At 44.9% G+C, this 21845-nt stretch overlaps 1 protein-coding gene across 2 annotated transcripts in view; it reads left to right on the top strand.

Annotated features, from left to right (window-relative positions):
* Positions 1 to 377: 377 nt before the first annotated feature.
* DNAJC10 (DnaJ heat shock protein family (Hsp40) member C10) overlaps positions 378 to 21845 on the top strand; it is a 31389-nt gene continuing 9921 nt past the window's right edge. The window contains exons 1-15 of one of the 2 annotated variants that reach the window (XM_028748071.2): positions 378 to 683; positions 3924 to 4282; positions 4411 to 4576; positions 6567 to 6617; positions 9008 to 9090; positions 9822 to 9953; positions 10446 to 10539; positions 10826 to 10903; positions 12320 to 12363; positions 12675 to 12812; positions 14973 to 15062; positions 16311 to 16424; positions 16867 to 16981; positions 18195 to 18322; positions 20319 to 20435. In XM_028748071.2, coding sequence (XP_028603904.2) covers positions 4076 to 4282; positions 4411 to 4576; positions 6567 to 6617; positions 9008 to 9090; positions 9822 to 9953; positions 10446 to 10539; positions 10826 to 10903; positions 12320 to 12363; positions 12675 to 12812; positions 14973 to 15062; positions 16311 to 16424; positions 16867 to 16981; positions 18195 to 18322; positions 20319 to 20435 — 1557 coding nt within the window. In that variant the 5' untranslated portion in view covers positions 378 to 683; positions 3924 to 4075. Of the gene's footprint in view, positions 684 to 750; positions 859 to 3923; positions 4283 to 4410; positions 4577 to 6566; positions 6618 to 9007; positions 9091 to 9821; positions 9954 to 10445; positions 10540 to 10825; positions 10904 to 12319; positions 12364 to 12674; positions 12813 to 14972; positions 15063 to 16310; positions 16425 to 16866; positions 16982 to 18194; positions 18323 to 20318; positions 20436 to 21845 lie in introns of those variants that run through there. The other variant, XM_077916366.1, reaches the window with a different exon arrangement.

Here is a 21845-nt window from a genome sequence, read left to right as displayed (position 1 = left end):
TAACTGTTGTAGAGCAGGAGACTCTGAATCTCAGGGTAGTGGGTTTGAGCCCCATCTTGGGCAGAAAAAATCCTGCATTACAGGGGATTGGAGTAGATGACCCCTGTGGTTGAGTGAAACTGTGAATCTCAGGGTCGTGGGTTCAAGTCCCATGTGGGGTGGGAAAATTCCTGCATTGCTGGGGGTTGGAATGGATAACCCTTGTGGTCCCTATATGACATGGGGGGGCGAGAGAGCGCGCTGAAAGGTTTATTCCCCGCGCACCTCGTCTGCAGCTGCGCCTGCCAACGTTAAGAAGCGCCGGGAGGGTGGAAGACGAGGCTCCCCCCCCCCAGCCCCCGTCTGCCCGATCTCTGTTTCAGGGCAGGCCTAGAAGAGGAGCGCCAAGAGCGCGCGTCCGGAATACGGCGTCACCTCTAGTCCCGCCAAGGCGCCTCCACCCCCGGCCAGGCGGCTGAGCGCTTCCCCCGGGGCGCCGGGGCTGCCGGAGCTGCGGCCACGTCAGCCTTGCGCCCCGCCCGCCTTCCCGCCGCCTCCGGTTGCGAGCCGGATCCTCCGCGCCTCTCGCGCTTCCCTCTTCCTCCGGCGCAGGCCTGCCTGCCTGCTGCCTGCCTGCCTGCCTGCTCCACGGCTCCTGCTCCGCGCCGGCCAGCGGAGGGAAGGACCCCCAGCTCCGCCACCCGGTAAGGCTCCGGAGAGGCCCCCAGCGCAGAGAAAGCGGACGGAGGACCAGGGACGGGGAAGGAAGCGCTTTTCTCGACGCCTCCTTCCTTCCGTCCTTCTCTCCCAAGCAACATCCCATTGGTGTTCCAAGAGCTTGCTGCGCCGCCCCAAAACTTCAGGGATTGCATTCCTTATGCAGGCACCTTTTCCTTTGTCACCCGGGGCATCTTCTGGGCTCTCATGGCCGCACATATTTGGCTACCACCCCCATCTGTAGTCCCGTACTCTTTCTTCCTCCTTCCCTCTTTTCTTTTCTTTCTTTCTTTCCCTCGCTCAGTGGATTCCCTTTCCTCTGCCTCTTCTCCCCGGACCCCAGTGTGTTTCCTTGCTTTAAAATAGTTACCTGGTAAGTAGAGGGCACTTAGAAATGGAGGTGGAAGGGATACAATGGAAGACATCACCAACCATAGAATTCTAGAGTTGGAAGGGATTTTGAGGGTCCTGTAGTCCAACCCCCTGCAATGCTAAAGCATCCACGGCAGATGGCCATCCGACCTCTGCTTGAAAACCTCCAAGGAAGGAGAGACCTTGCACTGGCAAACTGTCATGAATATGATGTTTTTTTCTTGTTATTAATATTACTATTATTATTATTTGTACCCCATCCATCAGACTGGGTTGCTCCAGCCACTCTGGGCAGCTTCCCACATATAATAAAACATTAAACATTTTTTTAAACTTCACATGTCTTCTAAAGGTTGTATATCAAGCTTGCAGCCTTCTTCACTTTGAAACCTCACAGCAGCTCCTGACATAGTTTTTCAGAGGGTGTTGCGTCCGGCCAAGTTCATCCGATAGCTGCAGCTTTCATTTCAGACTGTGCAGAACCTGCTCTGCCGTTCCTCCAAGGAGCTGGAGAAGGCCTGGGTTAGACTGGCTCAGTTGGTAGAGCGCCAGACTCTTATTAAAATCTCAGGGTTGTGGGTTTGAGTCAAAAGATCCCTGCATTGCAGGCAGTCAGAGCCAGTGTAGTGTAGTGGTTAAGAGCAGTGGACTCATAATCTGGTGAACTGGGTTCGCGCCTCCGCTCCTCCACATGCAGCTGCTGGGTGACCTTGGGCTAGTCACACTTCTCTGAAGTCTCTCAGCCTCACTCACCTCACAGAGTGTTTGTTGTGGGGGAGGAAGGGAAAGGAGAATGTTAGCCACTTTGAGACTCCTTTGGGCAGTGATAAAGCAGGATATCAAATCCAAACTCTTCCTCCTCTTCTTCTTCTTCTTCTTCTTCTTCTTCTTCTTCTTCTTCTTGTGGTCCCATTCGGTTCTACAATTCTATAATTCTGTAAGGTGGTGTGCATGGCATATGTTATGAGGATAACAACCCTCTGAAGCTGAGAGATGTGGGGGGCTGGTCCAGGGTCACCAAGTCGGTGAGCTTTGGGGCTCGAGTGGGGATTTGAACCCAGGTCCTAGGGCAAAACTCTGCCTGCTGCACCACACTGGCTGTTGTGCATAGAACCCCTTTGCACAGCCATTGAATGTTCAGCCAGCAGCAGGCTGGGCATTGAGTGTGACCCTCTCATGCGTTCTTTCAGCTCACCCAGCGATCCCCCTTCCCTCCTTAGATCAAATGCAGTTAGGGCTGTAGGATTATCTCCCCCGTCCCCAAAGGCACACCCTTTGAGCTTATTTTCAGTTATTTCGCTTCACTTATTCCTCACCTGGCTTCCCATAATAGAATTCAAGGTGGCGCTCACAAAGTGCTCAGGTGGCCTCCCACACCATAAACTGGGAGTGGATAGTTTTACAATGGTTCTTTTATTGCTCCTGTATTCTTCCTGTCATTTTAATTATTATTATTATTATTTCATTTTGCTCTCTCAGATTCCTTCAGTACCTGCTTCTTTCCACTCCTCCTTTCTTCCCTCACCAGGATTTTCTCCCCCCCCCCCCAATGACCCAAGCCTAAATGGTCATTTCCTTGCAATCACCTCCTCCTCTGGGCTTAAAATGGTAGGATTACTGTCTTTACTATTGGCTGTGCTTTTTAATAGCAGAAATCAACAAGCGGTGGTTGTGGTTGTTTTTGGATTCTACCCTTGGAAAAGCTTTGCTTTTTATGTTGTCCTGTCTGAAGCATAAATCTGGCCAGCACAGGTGCTCCCAAGGGGATTGTATTGGGGAAGAACATGAGAAGAGCCTGTTGGATCAGGCCAATGGCCTGTCTAAGTAGAGCATCCTATTCTTAAGAAACCAACCAGGTGCCTGTGGGAAGCTGCAAGCAGGATTCGAACACAGGACAACTCTCCCCCACTGTAGTTTCCAGCAACTGGTATTGAGAGTATTACTGCCTCTGACCAAGGTGACAAAGCATAAACATCATAGCTTGTAGCCACTGATAGCTTTACCCTCCATGGATTTCCAATGAGCCATGCAAGTTGCTTATTGTTGACAGATACCTACATCTGTAGCAAGAAAGTAACAATTGCCAAAGGCAAATGTTGCATATTTTCTAGGTTTTAGGAAACAACACGTTAAGGCAGCCTTTTAAATAGTTCCACAATGTTACCACCGTAGTTCATTCGCCTGCATGCAATATCCTTGCCACCTGTTTATGCATTTTTAATTCCAATAATATTTATAAACTGCCAACTCTTTAACAAAGTACCAAGGCAGTGCACAGTAAAACCACCTAAACGTAATAAAGCTATAAAACTGTATAATATAGAAGTAATGCCCAACACTGAATCAAATTAATGCTTGACCAAACTACCAGGCTAGTACTTAAATACAAAATGAATTTAATGTGCTTTAAAAACTCTTAATGTAAAATGTCGACAGTCTTCTATCCCATTTCCTTCCCTCCCAGAAACAATTTATTACTCTGGAAGCGGCCTTGTAACAGGAGTAGGATATTTGTTACGTAGTTAAAGATTAAGGTCACACTGATTTCAAGATATAAATATGTGGAACAAAAGGTGAAGATCATAAGACTACATTTGTGGATATCCAAGAAACATTTAGTGTCCCTCAGTGATTACCAGTGAGTAGGAATATCACCAGTTGCCACCACATGCCCATATGCCTTTAATAGCAGTATACGAAACGAGTCCTTTGTAAACGAAAGGCTCTTTACTACCTAGGAAATGAGATTTCACAAAACGAAACTGCGTTCATCTGCAAGTGTCACTGTGAAGTGACTAGGCCTCTGCATTTACCGGATAGCACAGACCATCTGAAAACTTCTGTCTTCCTTTTAGGCGCTGTCTCTTTGAAGAACCCAAGTGGGCTGCCTCTGGACCATGACAGCAAACATCCTATGAGCAGCTTTTTCAGAAATATATTCAGTTATTTGGCTACGGCATTGTGAATTGTATTGGTCTCTGACGCTTGCCTCGCTCAAGCACTCAACATGGAGCCATTGTTACCCAGAGGAAAGTGCCACACAGACTTGAAAAGACTCTTCTTGCTGTCACTAGTGTTAGCATATCTGATAGCTTTGGTTTCTCCGGATCAAGACTACTACGGTTTACTCGGAATATCCAAAGAAGCAACAAGTAGAGAAATAAGGCAGGCTTTCAAAAAATTAGCGTTGAAGTTGCATCCTGATAAGAATCAGGTAGGTTGCCTGTCATGGAAAGACTTTTTTCAATTAGCCAAGAACATTTCAAGATTGAAATGTGTTGAATTGCAATGTTTGTTTATTTGTTTGGTAAACGAACACTAGGAAGTTTTTCTCTCTTACAGAATGATCCGGAGGCCCACGAAAACTTCCTGAAAATAAACAGAGCATACGAAGTGCTGAAAGACGAAGATCTGCGAAAGAAATATGACAAATACGGAGAGAAAGGTCTGGACGACCAGCAGCAAGGAGGCAGATATGAGAGCTGGCACTACTATCGCTACGATTTTGGTAAGATAACACGCTTGTGAGTGGGGCGCAATTGTTTCGTGCTGTTTTCCCTGCCCGGAATTAGCATAGCTTTGAAAGTACATGGTAGCCAGGCTGGCACACAGTTAAAAGAGCCAACGAGGACTTAACTCTGTATTGGCCTGTGGCCGCTGCAAGGAGGTACACAGTGTGTCCTTGGCTTTCTTAATTAGTCTGATTCTTAGGGACAGGACAGCCTTTATTCCATTCTTTTGCTAAGTGCCCTTTAGAGTTGGTTCTTGTTCCTACCCCTTAACGAGACTCAACCAACACCTTTTTTACTCAACAGCTTCTCAGAGCAGGAAACTGTAACTAGTTATCCTCATGCTCGCTTAAAATTGATTTTTAATGTTTTGAAGCTGTCATGGCTAGTCAGCTGGCAACCCTTGAGCACTAGCCAGCCTGCAGGATTAGGGTACAGTGGTACCTTGGGTTACATATGCTTCAGGTTACATACACTTCAGGTTACAGACTCCGCTAACCCAGAAATATTACCTCGGGTTAAGAACTTTGCTTCAGGATGAGAACAGAAATCGTGCTCCGGTGGCATGGGAGGCCCTGTTAGCTAAAGTGGTGCTTCAGGTTAAGAATAGTTTCAGGTTGAGAATGGACCTCCGGAACGAATTAAGTACGTAACCAGAGATACCACTGTATTAATATTTTATCGGTTTCAAATATAAAGAAATAAAGCGATGCAAAGGGAGGAAAAGAGCAGAAAAAGGCCCAAAAATGTGTAGAAAGAAGCAACCTATGAATATATGAAAATATATGAAAAATACCCTAAACCATACATTCTTATATAAATTTGATGTTGTTATCCTGATGTTATTATACAGTGGTTTTCAATCAGTGTGGCGTTGCACTCTGGGGTGTGTTGAATGATATCCAGGGATACCACGGGCAACACTGGTCTCTGTTCCTCTTTCCTTCCCTCCCTCTTCTGACGCCCTCTCACGTCTCTGCCTCCCAAAGGCTTGCACAGCTGTTTGTTGCAGCAGCCCTGGCTACAAGCTCCCCAGACGAATGCTGTCTCTGGGGTTGGCCAGGAGGTGCTCCCCAGGCCCCTGTGGGGCAGTGTGAGGAGGCACCTCTCTTTGGGGCACGGGGTGCAGCTCAGAGACCAGGGGGGGCAGCTGCAGCTGCCCAGAGGACTCCCAAGGAGAGAGGAGAAGAGAGGAGGCTGAGGGCACCCTCCACAAGGTAGGGGTGAGGAGCTGCCACCTCTGCAGGCAAGGGGTGACATAACTAGGCTCCTGAGCCCTACAGGGGTGCTGCAGAAAGAGTGTAGTTGGTCAATGGAGCCGTGGACCCAAAAAGGTTGAAAACCTCTGTCCTAACACATATGGAAATATTAATGGCCTACTACATTTTGTATAAACTCATTTCAAATATTGCCATATTTATCCAAACAAAGTCTATGTCTGTAAGCAGTCCGTTCATAAGCTGCTGGTGTTATCATGTAGTCAATCCATTTATTAAAGTGGACCATACCTTTATTCTTCCAGTTCATCAATATCAGTCTCTTGGCTACCATTAGAGCGCATAGAATCCATTTTCGTTGCCCCGTTGTTAACTCCCATACAATAGATATATCATTCAGAATAATGTTCTCTTCTGAAAATTTTAGCTTTTTCTGGACAGTCATAATTATACAATCCCACACTTTCTCCCCAAAATTAGTAAATATAGTCTTGCAGCCACCTCACGTAGGTAGGCTTCAAGAAAAATGAATTTAGCTGAATCAATTGCTGAGCAGCTGTGACCAGAATAAGAGGGTCTTATTCTGAATACTGCACCTTTTTGTATAGTTTTATGCTGTGAAAGCCCCTTCACTCGCCAGCACGAAATTCCTTCTCACCATTTGCTATCTGGTGCAATCCAAGTTTATGTACAATGACGTAGCAAATGCCATTTTATTATTCAAATGCCCTTGTTGTTGTTTTTGAATGCTCATGGGGTGTTTCTTTGCCAGGTATTTATGATGATGATCCTGAAATTATAACGCTGGACAGAGGAGAATTTGGTAAGTCATGATGTTCACGTGGTTTCCAGGCACTTTTAAATTTATTCAGAGTGCATAATTGCGCCACCTCATCCTTTCCTGGGGAAAAACGTTACGTGGATTGCAAAATGTCAACCAGAGTGACTATGAGAGCTCGGTGTTCAAAGGCAGCGTTTTATTTCTTCCCTGTGAGTCATTTGTCTGTAGAAACTTTACAGCACTCATTGCCTCAGTCTCTGTGGAAAGCGAGCAACACCTTGACAAAAAGGGGAAATTATTCCTGCTTTTTTTTCTGAAGTTCCGCTCTGCCGTCTTTACAGAAATTTCCTTTAAGAAAGATTAGTGGTCCAAACAAAGCACTTGAGTTATTTCCACTTACCAGTTGTTCTGCTTTTCTTACTTAAGATATATTTTGAATAGGTTTTCTCAGTGGAGACCACTTTACTAATTTGGGCTTGGGGGTTAACTGTATCATGATCCTACATTTGGTTATTGTTTTTTTAAAGAGAAAATTCGGACTTTGATAACTTAGTTCTCCTCCTCAGGAAAAAACTCACAGATAACTAAACATCGGTTACGTGTTTGCATTTCCTGTTCGTGTTTGACCAGGGTTATTTGCAGAATTGAATGTGTTTGCCTAGCATGATAACAACACACTTGTGCACACAGTGAGAGTTTCCCCACCCCTGGTATTTGAGCAGTTGACAGATTTTATGCTTTTTACATTCTCTGTATTTCACGGTCATCCAGCATCTCATCTGGCCTAAGTGATAATGTTGAAACCGAATAGGCCCTTTTTTATAAATAACAATAGCAGTGGCAATTTTTTTGCTAAAAGCGGCTTTTGGCTGGTATTTCATTCCTTCGTTCATTCAGTTATTATCATTTTGCCCTGCCCTTTCTCCAAGGAATCCAGGCAGCCCAGTTTCACCCTTTCCTTACAGCAGCCTACACTGCTCTAGCTCATTGCACTAAAACAGGGATGAGGAGCCTTTTAAGGGCCACGTTCTCTCAGGGGAAAGAAGTTGGGGGCCGCATACCAGCAGTCGTCAGGGCCCAACCCAAAAAGGGGGTGTGGCCCAAGCCAAAAGTGGGTGGCGGTTCCCCTTTTTCTATCCGTCCAACCAACCATTCTCTCTCTCACACACACCTCCTTCCCAGCCTGTCTCTCTCTGGGACCTCCAGACTGAACTTACCCCCAACCTCTCTCCCCATCCATTCATCTGCCATTCATACTCTCTCCCCTCTTTCTCACAGACACCCCTCTGCCAGCCTCAGCAGCTTTCCTCTTGGCAGTGGAAGGGGTGAGGGAATTCAGCAGCATGGGGTCATTTGAGGTGGGCTTAGGGGGTGAAATGTACCTGTTCGTTGACAATATCAATGCTGCTTCTTTTTCCCCTTCCTTACCTCTGTTCGTCTCTGCCACAAACAGACCATGCTATGCATTTGGTGAAATGGATTTTAAGGCACAAGTACATCCACACTCAAAAGATGGGTTAAATTGGCACGGTTATATGTGGCGGAACTGTTCCTTCGTTGCCAGGCAACTGGAAACTGAGTACGGCAGTCATTTCCCTGTGCATGACTTACTCAGCTCTCTGCGGTTTTAAGGACCAGGATTCCTCACACTCCCAAGTTCTCCTCTGCAGAGGCAGTTTTGTTATGCCCCTTTTAGGGGTAGGGAGAAGAGCCCTTTCAACAATGTCCACCCCTTTGAAATGTTGGCCTTTTTTTGGGATGCCCTCTTCAGACAGAGTTTTCTGCCAGCATTCATGTTACATAAAAACACATCAAAAGTCTGGGTTTACAAGTAGCTAGCTCAAGGGGTGCCCAAATGATGCCCATGTGTGTCCCATTGTGCCCACCACAACCTGCTCTTGCACCTATGAACGGTATCAGGGACTCACCGCTCAAAAATTGGTGAGAGACTCTTGGCTCTTTCTTCTCAGTTCCTGTTTGCACTGGCTTGGCCCCTGCTGCATGCCTCTGTGGCAGCCATTTTACATTATGCCACAGCCCCACAGCAGCCATTTTGTGACTGTCACACAAAATGTATTGCAATGGAGGAAATATGGTTTAAGATTATGCTTAATGATTTATATGGATTGATAAAGGAAGATTAATTTCATTTGATTAATTGGGAAAATAGGTAAACGTCTGGACAGGAATTGAACATGCACAGTTGATGGAAATGGGAATGGATGGGAAAGTATGAGAAATTAAGAAAAAATATTTTTCTGTAAGCAGCAAAGGAGGGAGGGAAAATAACCACCTTGAAAGGGGGTGGAAAGTCAATTTTAAAATTTGTGTTAAATTGGAATTAATTTGTTGTTAATTTGTTTTTTTAAAAATGGAAAACTAATGAAAATTATTGGGCAGAATTTTGACCCTTTTAAATATTGTTATTCTAGATGCTGCTGTTACTTCGGGAGAATTGTGGTTTATCAATTTCTATTCCCCTCGATGCTCCCATTGCCATGATTTAGCACCGACGGTAGGTATAGGTCAGCCCATGCATGCTGCTTTTGAATGCATACCCTGGTTTCCTTGGGCAGAGACCTTCGTGGGGAAAGGGGAAGATTCTTACCACAGCATGAGAGTTGAAGGGTATGCGAGAGCTGTATTATTTTCTTGCCATTGACCAATCTGTGGCTCTATCACTAATGGTTGCAGCCTGGTCTCCCATTCTGTGCAAGCATAGACACGTCTTCACATTTTGGCAAGACTACAGGACATTGGCATCCACATTGGCCATCCTTAGGGTCATCGGAACCTGCCTTCTACTCAACCAAACCATGGGTCTGTCTACCTTAGTATTGTCTACATTGACTGGTAGAGGCTCTCCAGGGTTTCAGACAGGGGACAGGATTCCCAGTCCTACCTGGAGATGTTGGGGATTTGGGCCTTCTGCATGCAAAGCAGATGTTTCTACCACTGAGCTACAGCCCTTTTCAACATGCTCTGCAAGGAGTTGAACCAGAGATTCCCCACTGACATGGAAAACATGAGGGCGGAAAGAATGAGATCCTGCAGGGATAATCAGAATGGTGGGCACGATGGCATTGACCTTCAACTTGGGTTGGGTTCTTAACTATTGTGATTGTGCTGGTAAACAAGCATTTTTAAATTCTCTTGGGAGAATTTCAAAAACGAATCACGTTTTTTGGTAGAAAAAATAACCTAGGCTCTCGCTTTCTTCCCCCCACCCCCCAAATCAACTTGAAGTGGAGAGAATTTGCTAAAGAAATGGATGGATTAATACGTATCGGAGCCGTCAACTGTGGCGATAACAGAATGCTTTGCCGGAATAAAGGAATCAATAGCTACCCAAGCTTGTATGTGTTTAAAACTGGAATGGTAAGTAAGCAAATATTTGTACTCCTCTTGGGGAAGTACAGGAGTCCCAGTCCATTGAAGATTTTTTTATTTTATTTTTTTTGAGAACCCCAACTTATTTCAGATTTAGGGACAGCCACCCATGAGGCCAAACATAGTAAGTTCTAATAGGACGACCTTAGAAAGCAGCGTTGCCCAGAGAAAACGTTAGCACCAAAAACCTGGACAGGAATGGCTCTAGGGCAGTATGCTTTCTGAATCCTTTTAATAATTATGGTGTTTTTGTTGCGGGGGGGGGGGTGGACAGGCAGGGATGCTCTGTAGATATTACATACATTTTTACACCTAAGAGCTAAGGTTAGATTCCCAGATTTTCAAAGTATAATTTGAAGGACGTTGGGACTCTGACTGGTTGTTTGGATGGATGGATGCATGATGTAATTCAGTGTGTTAAGTATTGGCTAATACATAAATTGCATTATTGGTTTAAAATGAGATGTGTTTCTCTTGCAGAACCCAGTGAAATATTTTGGAGACAGGTCCAAGGAGAGCTTAATGAGTTTTGCCATGCAGTTTGTCACAAGCACAGTGACAGAATTATGGGCAGGTAAGCTGCTGATTTAATGTCAAATTGCTTTTAATTTTGCGCATATTTCAAACCCTGTAATGCCAATAGTGGGCAACAGATAAGTTAACCTAAACCTCTCTCAATCAGATCTTAAGAAAAGTGTAGAAAGGATCAATGTCATGCAACAAGTAGTTAATGCTAAGTAAAGTTTTTGAATGAACGAAAACAGGTGCATATCCCCTAAATGGCTGAGGCAACCCAGCCAGAGGGGCGGGGTATAAAAAATTGAATTAAAATATGGAATTATTTGTTTTCTGTTTTTCAGGAAATTTTGTCAGTGCTGTTCAAACTGCATTTGCTTCTGGTGTTGGCTGGTTAATAACTTTTTGTGCTGAGCAAGGAGGTGAATATATACATGTGTACCTTTTTCAGCTATTAATACCTAAATTTATGCTTGGTTGCTAGCCTGCTGTGCCCCATTTCCTATTGAGATTGTTAAAACACATCCTCTTTTCTCTATGCTAGTTGATAGAGCTTATCTTTCAGAAGCATAGATATGTTCCTGGCTGCCTCTGGAGGTTCCCTCAGTCTCATCAGGACCTGCCCTACCATTAGGCAGACTCGAGCAAGCAGCAGATGTTGCAAGGCAGGGGTAGCAACAAAGTATTGGGGAGGGAGGTGTCTATGCCTTACAGCTCACCTATCTTGGTGCCCTCAGGCGCCATGCAGGATGCTGCCCCTTTGTCAGGCTCGAAGTGAGAGTCATCTGTCAAGTCTGTTTGGCTGGTGTAATTAGGGAGCCGCCATCTTGTCATTTGCCTCAGGCAGCAAAGTGTATTCAACAGGCTCTGAAGTTTGTTTTTTAAGCAAATGCCTGTGCCGTTTTCAGACCTCCAGTGCAAAATTTTACTCTGCCCCTCTCTGCAGATGTGAAGGGGAAATGAAACTCCCCTAACGGGCAGAGGTGTGTGTGTTGATGTCTTAAGAGGTAAAGTTCATGTTCCTCATTTCAAGAGAGAGACAGAGGAAGTGACATACAAATACAGTGGTACCTCGGGTTACAGATGCTTCATGTTACAGGCACTGCTAACCCAGAAATAGTACCTCAGGTTAAGAACTTTGCTTCAGGATGAGAACAGAAATCACGCGGCGGCAGCTGGAGGCCCCATTAGCTAAAGTGGCACCTCAGCTTAAGAACAGTTTCAGGTTAAGAACGGACCTCCAGAACGAATTAAGTTCTTAACCTGAGGTACCACTGTACTCTCCAGATTTTTCTGGGTTAGATCCAGACTTTGCCCCCTGCAAACGGAAGGTTATTTTTTTCCATCTACAGATGGCATTTGATTCTACCTAATGGAAAAGGAGGCAGCTTTTCCCAATTCTCTCACAGTCCCTAGTCCCTGAACTCTCCAGTGCAGATTTTTGGAGAGTGGGGGTGGGGGAGATATCAGCAAAACTCTCCTGGGGGGGGGGCAGAATTCTGCACCTAAGGCAGCTTCTCTGTGACTGCATGTGCCAAATTTAACCTCTTTATAGAATCACAGAATTGTAGAGCTGGAAGAGACCGCAAGAGTCATTTAGTCCAGGAACCTGTTGCCCAACGTGGGGCTCAAACCCACAACCTTGAGATTAAGAGTCTCATTCTCTACCGACTATGCTATCCCAGCTTTGCCCTTAAGTAAAAAGTCTTTGGAGGCACCAGAGTTGTTGTTTTTTACCAAAAGCCTCTATTTGTTTGTGCATAGTTGCATATACGTAGATAAACATGAACCCGATGAAAAATCTTGTTTCTCAGACATCTATTATTGTTATTTTCTAGATTGTCTGACTTCCCGAACACGCCTTAAACTGGCTGGCATGTTGGTAAGCGGTGTTAGATTTCAACAATTCTCAAATGGTGCGCGTGAGTCGGGCGAAGTTCAGTGCTGCTGAGTCTCATTGACTTCCAGTGGAGAGGCATAATAAGTATTCCACCAAACGTTGAAAGTGCTTAACATTGGGACATGCCCGTTTTTTGTTTTAATTAGGGTGGGATTCACAAAACAGAAAATGCAAAGCGTGAACTGAATGGTGGGATGTGTGTTGTTCTTTAATGCCCTCTGGGTGCCTGTGCTAAGAAAGCTAACCTGCCTCCATCTATCTGATCTCGTGTTGTCTCACTTGTCTTGCTACAGGAAGGCCTTGTTAATGTAGGCTGGATGGACTGTGCCACCCAGGGTGAGCTTTGTGATAATTTGGATATCTCAACTAGCACTACCGCATTCTTTCCGCCCGGAGCCACTTTAACTAATAAAGAGAGAGGAGGTGTTTTGGTATGAGTCGTTTTACGATTGGTTTGCATATCCGTGTGGTGAGGTGGCGGTGGTGGTGAAGGGAAAAGTGCCCCCACAAAAACGAAGTTGATTTATATTTTAATTCCTCATATGTTGCTGGCTCCCAGAAGAGAAATTGAATTATGTGTCTTAGAAAACATCCTATCTGTAACTCTAGATGCTTGATTGTACTTTCTCTGTGTTCTCTTATCACCAAAACATTTTGATGCTGTCCTGAAAGCACCAGAATTCACCCTACATACCTGCATCCTTACACGTTTACACTTAATATAGACAGCTGCTGATACTGGAGGAGGCAGTTTGTTCATTTATTTCCTTAATTTATGTGCCACCTTCTTCCTTCGTGGAACCCAAGCTGATTCCCAGGAGGCCACCCATCCAGGCACCGACTCCAGTCGTTCTCACCTGTGGGTCCCCAGATGTTGTTGGACTACAACTCCCATCATTCCTGAGCTCTGGCCTTGCTAGCTAGGGGTGATGGGAGTTGTAGTTCAACAACATCTGGGGACCCACAGGATGAGAAAGGCTGGACTAGACCCAGACCTGCTTGGTTTCAGAAAAGTGGTGGCCTTGTGTGTCTTAAGACCATTCCCTGAACCATAACTATCTGCCATATAGAGCACCAGCTAAGGTTACTGCTGTTTCCTGCAATACAAGTTGTATTGGTGTCTCTTGTCATAAGGCAAGACTTTTTTTGTGTGTGAGAGTGTGCTGTGATCTTGAATGGTACAAGAAACCAGGCTCCTTCTCATGCTTGTATTTTTATTTAAAACGAACCTAAAAAAGGAAGGGCATAATCTAAGCAGACGGTCACACTGATTTTAACAAGGAAAGCAAACCAATTCTGAAATCCGATCGGAACCAGTCAGAATTAAGCACTGACTGGGTCGTGCCCAAAGCAAACAACCACTTGGTTCCTTACAGGGAAAGAATATTACATGATGTGCTTAGAAGCATGCTTTGTTAAATATTCCAAACATCCCAAAGAAAACTGAGGAAGCAATATATTTCAGGGTTAGGTGCGAACTCCATCATAAATTAATGCTGCTTCGAGGGTAGTAGACCTGTTACAAACACTAGACAGTTTCTGCAGTGGTACATTTTCAGGACCGTTGGTATGGTGCTTTTGAGTTTAAGATGCTTGGAGGCTCACAGCCATAGGGTGAGTCTTGTTCTGCCTTTGGGTTCAAAGTTGGCCAACTCCGGGCTGTGACACAAGACTGCTCCAGGTCACCAAAAGGAGCTCTGAATAAGCAAGAAGGCTCTGAATAACCCAAGTTAACTCATAAAGCCAATGGGAAAAGACACCTTCCTCTTCTTGGAGCCAGCAACAGGCATCTTCTAGGGGAGATCTTGAGCGGTGCTGGTTGTTCTGCCTTTCTAGTACTGAAACCTTTTGAAGGTGCAGATGAGGAGGAACATGTAGCTGGCAGCAGTTCTGCTGTTTCTAGACTTCCCTCCTACCCAGGGTCATTTCAGGCAGTGCACGAGATGCTTTAAGGGATAGGAGAGTGACGGAAATAGACTGGGTTAGATGAGGATATAATCTTCCTGCTCCTTGTCTGTGCACTCCTTCCGTCTTTTTAAGCCGTCCTCCAAAGCCATCCACGGTAGCCCAGAGATAAGCTTCTGGAATTCTGTTATTTATTTCATTTATTGATCACTTCCCCGTGAAGCACCCCGAAGTGATGTACAATATAACGGCATATATAAAGCTGTTTATATGCAGCTAAAACAACTGCACAGATAAAACATTCATTTGCAAAACAATCAGAAATAGAGAAACAGTTTAGAGCAACAAACAGTGCCAACATGAATGGCATCAGTTCAAATCCCAGATCCAGTTGGGGGAAAGATTTCAGAAGGCTTGTGGAAAGAGGAATCTCTTTCGCAGGCACCAAAAAGACAAAAGCGAAGACGCTTGTTTGATGTGCAGTGGGAGGGAGTTCCAAAGGGTAGGTGCCACCACACTAAAGGCCTGATTCTAACATCAGGCAAAACAGAGCTCCTGATTTCTGCAGGATTCCCTCTCCTGCAGAATGCGCTGATCTGTTGGATAATGTAGGGGATAAAGCAGTGTATTATAAATACAACACAAGAAAGGATAAAACTCACGTGGTGATTTCCCTGTCCTTCTAGTTCCTGAACACTTTGGACGCAAGAGAGATCTATTTGGAAGTCATGCAGCACCTTCCAGATTTTCAGATGATCTCAGCATCTTCATTACAGGTAAAGAGTGTTCTCATCTTGACTGCATTTGGGTATCATGCTGAACCTTGGTTCAGAACAGGAGAAGGGAAACCATAGTCCTCCAAATATGATTGCAAGAGACTGGTAACTCACAACTGCTGCCTCCCACTTTGTCTTTGCTGCATTAGCAGCACCGAAGTGACCTCTCCGGGGCATAAGCATGGGCAGTGGGTGTCCAGATTACAAGACACACACACACACCCTGGCCTCACTGATGTGGTCCAAAGGAAAGCAGAGCAATACATTTGGCACCAGCTTGGCTGCAGGAGTTGCTGGAAGAAGGAGTACAAGATGCCATCCAACCATCTTAGGAACTCCACTCTGGATTTGTGTAGGGTTTACTCCTCAGCCTTTTCTTCTGCCAAAGATGTCCCACAAGGCACAGTGTTTGTGTGTGTGTGTGTGTGTGTGTGTATATATACATATACCCATATTTTTCACTCTATAAGATGCACCAGACCACAAGACGCACCTAGTTTTTGGAGGAGGAAAACAAGAAAAAAAATATTCTGAATCTCAGAAGCCAGAATAGCAAGAGGGATCGCTGCGCAGTGAAAGCAGCAATCCCTCTTGCTGTTCTGACTTCTGGGATAGCTGCGCAGCCTGCATTCGCTCCATAAGACGCACACACATTTCCCCTTACTTTTTAGGAGGGAAAAAGTGAGTCTTATAGAGCAAAAAATATGGTATATTATATTTTAGTTTCTGATTTTACCACAATCTTGCCATGAGTATATTCTGGGATATAACACAGAGTTCTTTAGCAAAACGTCAGTGTTGTTTTGCGCCATCCCAAGTACAGTTGTACCTTGGAAGTCAGAACGCCTTGTGAGACCAACGTTTTGGCTCCCGAACGCTGCAAACCCAGAAGTGATTGTCCCGGTTTGCAAACGTTCTTTGGAACCCGAACATCCATTATGGCTTCCGCAGCTTCTGATTGGCTACAGGAAGCTCCTGCAGCCAATCAGAAGCCATGGCTTGGTTCCTGGACATTTTGGAAGTCTGTTTGACTTCTGGAACGGATTCCGTTCCGAGGTACAACTGTATTCTGAAGTTCAGCAACTTGAATTGGGGCAAAATCAAAGAATCCATTTGATCCCTCTCTCTTTTCTTGCTTGATTTGGACTAGAATCTGCAGTTCTATAGAGCTGTGAGCAAGCCAGTTTCTTATTCTTCTAATGGATGGATTTGTCTTTACCTCTTAATTTCTTTTTCTCCCTTTTTAAGGATCATCTTGCTCATCACCGATGGCTGATCTTCTTTCAGTTTGGTGAGACTGGCAAGTCAGATGGCCATGACCTTAAAAAACTAAGTTACCTCCTTAAAGCAGAAAATATTCAGGTGAGATAAGGAGAACCTGTAAAATGGATGGACGTGGGTGGGGTGGAGCTGGGGACTTGCCTCAAAAGAATATTATTAGGCTCAATATCGTCCCCCCAACCTGCAGAGCTACATAGTCTCCTTTCACTTGAGACCTCATCCTTCTGGCTAGGCCATTGTTGGGACACTTGTGGCATTACAGATGTTGGAATGCAGATGTTGGAATACAACAGTGCTGGCTGGTGCTGATGGGAGTCTGGAGCCCAGCAACCTCTGGAGGACCACAAATATCACATCACTGACCTAACCCACGTTGCTATATTTTTGTTTCAATGGAAAAAAATAGACAGACTTAATAGCATTCATGAACCCCTTAAATGCAATGCAAGAAGTGTGTATTTGTGATATTTAATGGATAAATTGTCCTAGGATCGTAACAAACAAATGGCTTTTCATTTCACAGGTTGGCAAGTTTGACTGCCTTTCTGCCCCAAACGTTTGTAATGATCTGTACGTTTATCAGCCATGTGTCGTAGTCTTTAAAGGAAGGGGAATAAACGACTATGAAATTCACCACGGTAAGCGACTCTTGCGTAGAAAAGTTACAGGATGTAATAATCTTCTGGTGCCTGTAAATCTTCCTTAGGGAGATGCTACAAGTTTCAGACATCTGCATCTAAGTCGCACACACACACACACACACACACACAAGAAAAGCAGCGCCAAGTGGCTGTATCAGCAGAGGAATGGGAGCGGGAGGGCTTACCCCCCCCCCCCACACACACCAGTCATTTTTAAACCCCCAAGCACTCCTTCTTCCCAACCCTTCTCCCCCCCCCCCCAAAACAGCTTGGAAAGTGACATTTTGAGGCAGAGAAACCACTCAAAATCCTATCTTCCCAAGGCTCCCTTTATTTTATTTATTTTATTTTAGGAATGGAGAGTTTGTTACACACATCCCCATGTAATGTCTGCCCCTTAGATATGCTTTTAGTCTGAAGGATGCTTCCTTACACAGTGGAACCTCAGTTCCCGAACGCCTCCGTTATTGTACTGTTCGGCTCCTGAACTGTGTTATGCTGTTGGGAGTTTTACTCTTTCATTTTTCCAGAGCTAGAATTTTGGTTGGGGTTTTTGGCCAGTTATTTTTATTGGTTTTCCATAGTTCAAAACAAAACAAAACAAATTATGACCAAATTGATACAAATTAGTACAAATGTTATATAAGTTTTAAAGCTGACTTCCCGCCCCCGATGTTTCCTCTCTTTTCCTCCCACCTTTGCTGCTAGAATTTTGATACTTGCTAGCTTCACGTTTTTAACATTGCTTTGTGATTTGCAGTCTGTTTTTATACACTGCTTGGGTGTTCTTTAAATGCAGAGTGGCTCATGAATTCGTAAAGAAATAAATCCTCCTCTGCCTTTCACAAAGAGCGCTGATTTCTATTGTGATCATCCTTGTGAATTTCTGAAGTATGAGTGATTAATATCTGACATGGCTGACTGCCACTTAAACATACCATACCTCATTTGGGAGGGGAAGGATCTTGTAAAACTTGGTCAGCCCTTTGGGTTGAAACCCAGCAAAGTTATCCTACTGAAATCCGTGGTGAGTTCAGTGGGTCTAAGTCCAAGGATGACTTAGTTGGATGCAACAACCCTATTGCCTGTTAAACTGGACTGAAAAATAAATACATTTTTTGGTTTTTCCCTCCCCTTATTTTCCGTCCTACTTTAGCAAATAATAGGGAGCTAATCCTCACAAACGCTTTGTTTTCTTTTTCTTTTGAAGGAAAGAAGATTCTGTACGACATAGTGGCTTTTGCCAAGGAAAGCGTGAATTCCCATGTCGTCACTCTTGGGCCTCAAAATTTTCCTGGCAAGGAGAAGGAACCATGGCTTGTTGACTTCTTTGCACCTGTAACTATTGCAGCACCTCGTTCTCCCATAAAGATGTAGGCCGTGTTGCATCCAAAACCATTTGGCTGTGAATGGAACAAAAGGACTTCACCTTCCTTCTTTCCTCGCCTTGCAATCTCCAGTGCAACTTCAGAATTTGTTCCAAAGGGTTGGGGGACGTTCTGGAGCAGATTGGGGGGGGGGGAGAATGGGCTGAGGGGAGAGAGACAGAGAAGTCCTGTTGCTTGAGTGGAAGTCCATCCTCACAATGTAGCGGTTCCTCCCACTGTGTTATTATAACCGTGAAAGAATTTTCAAAGCTTCTTTTTCTTTGGCAATCACTCATAGCCGAGTGAGATTGTCTTCCATGAACATGGTCTTAACAGTGAGTCTGTAAGTGACTGTGGAGGCCAATTCTGGATCCACACGTCCTTCCACAATGGGGACATAGGTTTCTGGGAGGGAGTTGATAATGGTGAGGGTTTGCCAAGCATGCCTTCCTCTTAGCACGTTTCTCCCTTGTGTCCTGAGTTTGAGCATCTTCAAAGTCCATGACGCCTTTGGTAAAGGCTGCTCTCCAATTGGAGTGCCTGCAGGCCAGTGTTTCCCAGTTGTCTGTGTTTATACTACATTTTTTAAAGATTTGCCTTGAGGGAGTATTTAAACCTCTCTTGTTGACCACCAGCATTACATTTTCCACTTCTAAGTTTGGAATAGAGTAGTTGCTTTGGTAGATGATAATCAGGCATCCGGACAACATGACCAGTCCAATTCTAGGCTGGCATGTATAAATGTTTCATTCCACAGTTTTTTTGCAACAGCAGTGTTTCCGGCTTTAACCTGGTTAGCAGAGGGCACTTAGAATTGGAGGAGGAAGGGATACAATGGAAGACATCACCAACCATAGAACCATAGAATTGTAGAGTTGGAGTGAGGGTCATCTAGTCCAAAAAACCCCACCTGTATTGCAGGACTCTCAACTAAAGCATCCATGATGCATGGCCATCCAACCTGTGCTTAAAAAACTCCAAGGAAGGAGAGTCCACAACATACAGTGGAGTCTGTTCCCCTGTTGGAACAGCTCTTGCCATCAGAAAGTTCTTCCTAATCTTTAGTTGGAATCTCCTTTCTTGTAACTTGAAGCAATTGATTTGGCTCCTCCAATCCGGACATGAGAAAACAAGCCCTCTCCCTCTTGAAAGCCCTTTAAATATTTGAAGATGGCTATCATCAGCGCCTTGCTGCAAGACCATGTGTCCTGTATCTAAGGCATCCCCAAGAGCTACCTGTTCCATCTCTTTAGAAAAACTCAATGGAAAGAGCTCACAACCTCTTCGGGAAATTCCAAACTGCTCACGTAATTAGGAAGGCCACGTTGGCATTTACCCTACATCTGTCTGCAGCATAAGCTTGTGAACAGTTGTCATTCGTCATATCATTTTAGTCAGAAAATGGTTTATCATTTGTTTTGGGGAGAAGATAATATATAGCTCTCCTACCAGGGTTGTGGGGAGAATCTTGGAAGTGCAGAAACCACCCAGCCCCCCAATCTGCTGGGCTCACACCGGCAAGGCAGAAGGTGGGCTGTTGGTGTTTCTCCATGGGGTTTTCATCTTCTTTTGTGGGCTGATGTGTTTCCCTCCCAAACTTTTCTTCCTATTGGTCCCAGTAGGAAGGGAAATCACTATGTCATCTCCAGGGCTGGTGTACTTCCCCTTACCCCTGTTTTTGGATCCAGCCCCTAGCACACACCCCTTTTGACAATACCACTGTCAGATCACCAGCTGAGTGGCAAGGGATTGGAGGTGTCTGCCCTCACAGTGGGGGAAATTAGCAAGGGCAAACCCCTTTTGGTGCTTCCTTCCCTGGGGATGAAGAGGGAGATCCCAGGACACCCTTCTGGGAATCATAGGAAATGTTCTATCAGTGTCTAATATCTGAGAGTAAGAAATAATTTACTGTATTTGGTGAGAAATTTATATTTGGTCGTTGTTGTTTTTCCTCTCTCTCTCTTCAGTGGTGCCCCCCTTGTCGAGCTTTGCTGCCGGAACTGAGGAAAGCATCAAAGCAACTCTATGGTCAACTGAAATTTGGCACACTAGACTGTACAGTTCATGAAGGGATTTGCAACATGGTAAACTGCAAATTTAAATATTTCCCTCACATAAACATAGCTTTGTTCCGGTTTTGAAAAGTGATAGCCCGATTGTTTTGCAGTCAAAGTGATGGAAATTAATTGGACCGCAATTCATACAAAATCCCCACTGTGTGCGCCGGCTTATGGCGCCTATAAGTCACGTTAACTTTTTTTGTAAGCCGTTCGCTGCTGCCTCTTTAACTCCTGCATGCTTTTCAGCTCTCACAGACATGAAACTCCATGAACCTGGCAGTCTTGCAAATAAAAGTTCATAGAATAGGAAGCAGGCATGGAATTTGAGCTGACTTAGAAGACTGGCGAGAATGTTTAAAGACACACAAAAAGAACTAGATTTTCAGACACCATCGTATGGAAAGCCTACCACAAACCTGACTTGTTTTTAAAGTAAAGGCCTGAGTTTTGAGATCCAAAAAGCTGAGGGGATTCCTTCCTTCCATCAAATTATATTTCACCTCTTTATATAAAAAAAATGAGTGCAAGGTACTTTAGAAGAATTAAAAACCATAGGATGCTATCCAAGTAAATTCTGCTCAGATTAGAATAATTGAAATTAATGGGCCTAAAATTAGTCCTGCCCATTAATTTAAGTGGATCTACTCTGAGTATGACTAACATTAAAGGTAAAGGTAAAGGTACCCCTGCCCGTACGGGCCAGTCTTAACAGACTCTAGGGTTGTGCGCCCATCTCACTTAAGAGGCCGGGGGCCAGCGCTGTCCGCAGACACTTCCAGGTCACGTGGCCAGCGTGACGAAGCTGCTCTGGCGAACCAGCACCAGCGCAGCACATGGAAACGCCGTTTACCTTCCCGCTAGTAAGCGGTCCCTATTTATCTACTTGCACCCGGGAGTGCTTTCGAACTGCTAGGTTGGCAGGTGCTGGGACCGAGCGACAGGAGCGCACCCCGCCGCGGAGATTCGAACCACCGACCTTTCGATCGGCAAGTCCTAGGCACTGAGGCTTTTACCCACAGCGCCACCCGCGTCCCTGATGACTAACATTAGATACAGCCTATTATCACTGTATTACAGGACACAGAAATCTGTACAACTTTTAACTTAAAAACACTAGCCAGCATCCCTCTCATTATTATGCTGCACAGGCCTTCTCTATACCGCAGAGGTTTGTGTTTTCCTTTGAAGGGCAGATCCACACAATACATTGAAAGCGCATTGAACACACATGGCTTCCATCAAAAAATCCTGAGAACTGTAGTTTGTTAAGGGTGCTGGGTATTGGAGCTATGGTTCTCAAGATTCTTTCCAGCGGGTGGGAAGTCATGAAAGCCTGAAATGTGCCTTGGATGTGCTTTGTATGTAGGCTATGGATCTGCCCTCAGGTTTCACCCTGAGAACTTCACCTGCCCAGGTACTGAATGAAAAGGCAGA

This window comes from Podarcis muralis, chromosome 1 (genome assembly GCF_964188315.1).
Source record: "Podarcis muralis chromosome 1, rPodMur119.hap1.1, whole genome shotgun sequence".
Taxonomy (NCBI): domain Eukaryota; kingdom Metazoa; phylum Chordata; class Lepidosauria; order Squamata; family Lacertidae; genus Podarcis; species Podarcis muralis.
Note: the sequence above shows the minus strand (reverse complement) of the source record. Positions and strands in the feature narration are given on the sequence as shown.